The sequence below is a fragment of the Hemiscyllium ocellatum genome, chromosome 5 (assembly GCF_020745735.1).
Source record: "Hemiscyllium ocellatum isolate sHemOce1 chromosome 5, sHemOce1.pat.X.cur, whole genome shotgun sequence".
In the NCBI taxonomy this organism is placed as follows: Eukaryota; Metazoa; Chordata; class Chondrichthyes; order Orectolobiformes; family Hemiscylliidae; genus Hemiscyllium; species Hemiscyllium ocellatum.
In genome coordinates, this window is record NC_083405.1 from 39222342 (window position 1) to 39228341 (window position 6000).

At 36.8% G+C, this 6000-nt stretch overlaps 1 protein-coding gene across 5 annotated transcripts in view; it reads right to left on the bottom strand.

The window, feature by feature from the left end:
- The window catches only part of LOC132815668 (insulin-like growth factor 2 mRNA-binding protein 3-A), a 130826-nt gene extending 127056 nt beyond the window's left edge, over nucleotides 1-3770 (bottom strand). For 2 of the 5 annotated variants that reach the window (XM_060824679.1, XM_060824678.1), the window contains exons 1-2: nucleotides 3185-3770; nucleotides 2056-2116 (exon numbers count right to left, since the gene is read on the bottom strand). In XM_060824679.1, the coding sequence (XP_060680662.1) occupies nucleotides 2056-2116; nucleotides 3185-3359 (236 nt within the window). In that variant the 5' untranslated portion in view covers nucleotides 3360-3770. Of the gene's footprint in view, nucleotides 1-1602; nucleotides 1641-2055; nucleotides 2117-3184 lie in introns of those variants that run through there. The other 3 variants (XM_060824681.1, XM_060824680.1, XM_060824682.1) reach the window with 3 other exon arrangements.
- Nucleotides 3771-6000: the final 2230 nt, after the last annotated feature.

A 6000-nucleotide genomic window follows, 5' to 3' on the forward strand; every position in this document is an offset into this window, starting at 1 on the left:
CCTCCTCAACAAGACTGCACACTGCACCCTTTTGTAATGTACAGGAGTCACATTGGTGATTATGCCAGAATACTTCCACCTTCATATCTGTGCAAAAATATTTCAATTGAACACCAGCAATGAAGGAAAATGAAAATGGAGTTTAGAAAACAAACAACAATTGTGCTTTCGATAGGGGGTGAATTACATTCTAAGTTTCAGAATATTTACTGATTTTAAGTTTAAGTTTATGTATAACAATGGCTTTCTAAATTAGATTTAAAATTTGTGCCAACTTTTGATTAGTGGTGTGATGTTAAGAACAAAAATGTCAATTGATATTGCAGATTTGGATTTTGTAAAAAAAACCCTTGGTAATAAGATTTTTTATACAAGTTTAAAAAAGTTTTTTTTAAAGAAAAAAGGAGGTAATATGCCTTTAAACTTCAAGTTCCAAATGGAAGTTTTAAAATGAAAATCCCAGCAAGCAAGAATGAATGAATGAACGAACAGAATGGAGAAACTAATTTGGTACACAACTATTCACTCTTTGCAGTTATAAAATAATTTGAAGTTATGAAAGATCAAAAGTTGGGATTAAAGAATATTAACAATATGATGAGCCAAATAGTTTGTAAAATTTCCATTTTTCATTCTTTAATAACTTGCTTTAAAACATGGAAAATCTTTTACTGAGAAAATTTTCAGCGTAATTTTTAAAAAGTAGAGCAATTTATAAATGCATGGTACGTCCAGCTTTAAATGCCATGGTGCGAAGTTACAAAATGCATTTAACATTTTGATTCAAATCTTAATCCTACTGAACATTTAAAAATTTTAAATATTTAATGATTTGCAAAGAAAGAGGGCTGAAGACTAATAATTCAGTCAGTCAGTTTGTACTAATGAACTACAGAGCACATGGAATAAAAGTTGTATAGATGGAGGTCAAACAAACTTAAGTGGAAGAAAGGGTGAAGAGAAGAATCAACACACAGGAAGTAACCTAATGTAACTCCCACGACAATTTTTGCCCTTCAAGCATTGCTGCCTCTCAAAATGTACTAATTTTCAGCAACCTGAAGATGTAACCTCATGACACTTCACATAATCAAATTATATTGACGTAAAAGCTTCAACACAAAGAATGGAGGTACACTTTGAAGACTGGATGAAAACAGTTTCATTTTAAAGTCTTTCTTCAAAATTTGTTCCCTTTCTACAGGCAACTTCAACAGCCAGTGGGAAATAGATCAAAAACAAAACCAGTAACTCAGTATAACAAAAGCATCCCATGACAAACAATTCAACTTGGATAAATCCATATGGAACATTCAAACCAATAATGATTTTTTTTTTGAAAGCCAACAGTTGGTAGTGCTGTCTAAAGCTATTAAATCTGGTTTTAGAAATGTCAAATAAGTCTCAGAGTGAAATATTCATGTTTCACTACAACACCATATGCATAGTCTAACATTTATATATTTAGGCAACAATATTTCTGAATACTTGTACAGCATAGAATAATGTTAAGCTTGATGAACAATCGATTGCACGTTAGTGTTTACATGAACCATTAGATACATAGCAAATAATTCCCCGCCATATCAAATGATCTCTTACATTTCGTGGGTAACACAGGAAAGGATGGATCGTGATTTTCGTTTTTGTTAGCTCTTAAATTGAGAACTTCTCACGTGTTTGTCGATTAGCATGATGCAAAGCATCTCAGATCATTTCCTGCTGACGCCCAAACTTCTCAAAAAAACACTGCACCAGATCTAATTTTAAAACTAGCACTAAGTTCTGGTATCTTCTCAAGGCAAATACCCCAGTAATATATAAAAGAAATACAAAAGTTCAATTATAAACCAAAACTAAAAGCACAAAAAGGTCATTAAAAAGTATCCCAGATTCAAACGATAATTAGTTGCTAACTTAAGTAGACGAATTCCAGAGACTCGTACGACTTAGATAACTTAATTCCAAATAGATATAATCGCTAAGTATTGAGTTGTAGTTTAATGCTACCTATTGGGAAAGAAATCCGATACGATTTAAAGCTTTTTTTTTTACCTTTGTCGTTTAGGAACGGAGTGTTCCACTTCTATGGATTTTCCATGCAGTTCCACTTTACCTGAAGCAAAAGCACAAAAATACAATGCGTATTAAACACTTTACAAACATTTAAAACTGACCGTTGGGCCGAAATTATTTTCAATGATTCTTCATTTGATCCTAAGCATTAGGTTTGTAGCTGAAACCACTTGCTGGGCACCTACGTTACAAAATCTCAGAATGGTGGCGACAACAAAAGTTCGGCGCAAAACATAAAAGAAGTCGGTCAACAGTCGTCACAAACCTGATGTAAACAAGTGCAATTTGAAATAAAATTAAGAAACGTGAACTCAATTGTTCTGGTCTCTAATTCTCTGCCATTTTTCTAGTGGTCGAGACCTAAGGGACACTTTTGCGACTCAGTATGGCCGACTACAAACGCGTTCGCGTCGGCGGACGGAACGAACGAAAGAAAGAAAATAAAAATTGATACCGTCAATAGTTTGGGGATGGGTGAGCTTTCACTTGTGTTTATTTCCGACAGAAGTGCAAGAAATTGGAGCGGGTATATTCCTTTCCTGGTGCAGACTGATTTGAATGGTGGTTCTGAGCTGCCGCTGGAGTTGTTAAAGGCCTACACTCTAAATAACAAGGTACACACCAACACGGGCCGAATTCTCCGACCCCAGTCCAATTGCACTGGCTCAATAAAAGAGTTTGCAAATCATAAAGAATCCTGGACGGAATGCATCTCCGTGCAGTAACTGTCAAGCCACTGAACGCTATAAATGTGACAATTTCGGGGGGGGGGAGAAAAGGAAAGAAACGACCGCGTGCAGATTCAGAAGGATAAATGAGGAGGGGGGTGGGGGGAGAAGGGTGTCCAAAAATTGTTTAGATTAGGTTAAAGGCTATTAAAAAGAAAGAAACTCGATTTCTTCTGCGAATGTCAGAAGAAAGTCCAATGTAGGGGTGGTTACTGGGAATGGATATTTGCAAAACACTCGGGACTAAGCAGCCTCCTCTCGCTCGCCCCCCTAGTCAGTTTGTGCGAAACTGGTGCGCAAGGAGCTGCCTTAGGCCTCTCACGAAACACGCTTCAAAACTTGAGATAATATAAAGGAGTAGAAGGGATTGACTTGCTTACCTGACAGAGTATCTATAGCCTTCATGGCACAGTTATCATCTGGGCAATCGACAAATGCATAACCAGATTTCACCAGAAACTGTCCAGTGAAGGGAATCTTCCATTCCTTGAACAGACTTTCCAAGTCCACAGTGGTTACGTTTTCGGTAAGATTCCCAATATACAGCTTGTTCATGTTGCTTAAAAACTGCAAAAAAAGGACAAAGATCTTTCCGCCTTTATCTTCCCCTTTGGAGAAATAATCGGTCGATTTGAATACAAAGATGGGATTGAGGAGACTCAATGATGAAATAAATCTCCAGAAGTAGTGTTAGCAGTCAAGAATGGCGGGCTGCGGAGAGAGGGAAAAAAAACTATTTTTTGTCTTTCCCCCAAAACCCCTTTCGCAAACAGACTGTAAAAATGTCACACTACGTTACTACTAGCACCGCCTCTGAATAAAATGCAGCTCCAAAAAATCCCCGAATATTCCGGCTGGATGAGCCACGTGGTCAAACTATACATCAACTTCTCACGTGAGGAATGCCAGCTATTCAATGATTCTGGGAGAGAAAGGGAGGGAGGGACAATCTGTGCTCCAAGAATCTGAAAAACATATTGATTGTGGAATAGTAGTAGTTTGGAGGGCTCTGCCTTTTTTTTTCCCTCTTCCCACTTTCCATCTTCTCATTCGCACACAGCCCGAGTCTAGGATCCTATCAAGAGTCTCCAGCCTCGCTACCATTGACCAAGTTTTTTTCTCTCTCTCTCCCCCTCTCTGCCTGCAAATTTCATTCATTGGTTTAAATCAGGCTGCCATTTACAAGGGCGATGGCGCGAAAATTCTCCTGACTGTTGCAGTTCCCCAGTGTGGTGATGGTTATGCGACTTATTGGTCTTGTTGAGCGATGGGGGGTTGGGGCTGCTTGTGTGAATCGAGGTGGGGGTGGGGACGGGAGTGTATTTTCGCAGTGATCTGCCCATCTTGTGCGTCCCCTCCCTGTTTAAGCTGAATAATGTGGTCAGGATACCATGTTCAGATGTCTAATCGGGTCGTACCAAAACTGATACGTTGCAATGGCTGCTCTTTAATAACGGAGACGTTATTCTTTTAATATTAAAGGACGTTTTTGCCCCCTGATTTTGGTGGGATCCACTGAATGGGTAACTACATTATCTAATTGAAATGTTAGTCGAAAGTGATCTTTTGAAAGTTATAGCAGTTTCGTCGTTTTCTTATTCTATTCGGCAACTCCACTATTGTTCACATGAGGCAACGTTACCTTTTATAAAATATTGGAACTCCAGGTCTTTGGGTTTTTTTTTTGAGAGGTCGTTTGGTTTAACGTTTGCCCGCAGGCGAGTTTTGTAAGTTTGTTTTTTAAATTGGTAAAATAAAAGCGCATCAGAATTTTATTTTTAAATAACTCGTATTGAGCCGTCGCTGGTGCAGGGTTTTTTTTTCTTTTAAAAAGGAATGTTTTCGTTTTTTTTTGCGAATGGAGGAAAAATATGTAACCAAAATTCACATTGCACAACTTTATTGGCGGAAGTGTTCAGAATGAACAAAAATCTACATCCGAGATTCAAACCCGTTTCCTTTGTTGGCAAACGCGTATGTCAGAAGTTCGGTGTTGTCGATTCAAAATTGTTCGAAGATACATTGCTTGTTACGGACACAGCTAACGATTGCCCCCGGCATGGTGGGGGTGTAGCTTCGTTATGAAAATAAAATAATCGTTAGTGAATGAAGTTATGCCTTGCGATCATTCTTAATGACTCTAGCTGTCTGCTTTAATGGGCTAGATAATATGTGGCATACTCGTGTTTAGCACGTTTTAATAAATTCAAAATTGAAGTCAATCGGGCTATTTCGTTTATGTTAACTGCGACTGAAATCTTTTGTTCCGATTGCATATTCCGTTTGCCTATCATCTTTCCTGAAAAATTGTAGCAATCTTCGGGAAGCTAAAGTATGTTGATTGAAGTGAAGGATTTGCATTTTGTCCTAAACCGTATTAATTGATGTAATTGATTTACAAACTACTTTTAAAATTGTATTTGCTGCGTATTTAATGTGTTTTCGAATCGGACCTGCCAAGGGAAAAAAAATTGTTAAATTGGTGTTTCAATTGAATATTTATTTTTTAATTGTGTGGTATGCCGTCCCAGTTGGACTCATTGGGAAAAGTGTGGTGTAAGTAAATAAAACGTTTCAATTTTTTTTTGCCAGTTTAGTGAAAGATTAAAATACCCACTCAATTTGATTACAATGTTTAAAATGATCAATTCAAGCACTGAAGCTCCAGTTCAAATCAAGATCCAACATAGGGGAGGGGCAAATGGAACGTAGGACTTTATAAGAGCTGCATTGTTTTAAAAAATCCCAAAAATTGTCTGTTGAGAAATAATCCAGTATGAACAAATTATTATATCCAAGATCTGACATATTATAGAAACTTATTTGATGGCAGAATAGAAAAACCAACTTAATATGTTCCAGTATAGTTGTGATATGTTTTAAATCTTTGTAGTAGAACAAAGTTCAAACTTTCTACTGTTCCTTAAAGCTGTCTTTGCATTCCCCATAATCATCCAACTCTACTTGAATCAGTTTCAAATACCAGAGGTGTCAATGTCGTTCATTTTGAAATGATCAAAAACTGATGTCAAATCTAAAGTCTTAATAACATTGCACTTTCACTAGTACTATAAATTTTTCATTTTCAAACGAAAATGTAAAATATCAACTGGGTATTTTAGTAAAAAGTCTTTATGTTGACTTTTCAATTATCTTAAATTCTTATATGTACTGTTTTAATGTTTAATGTTTTAAT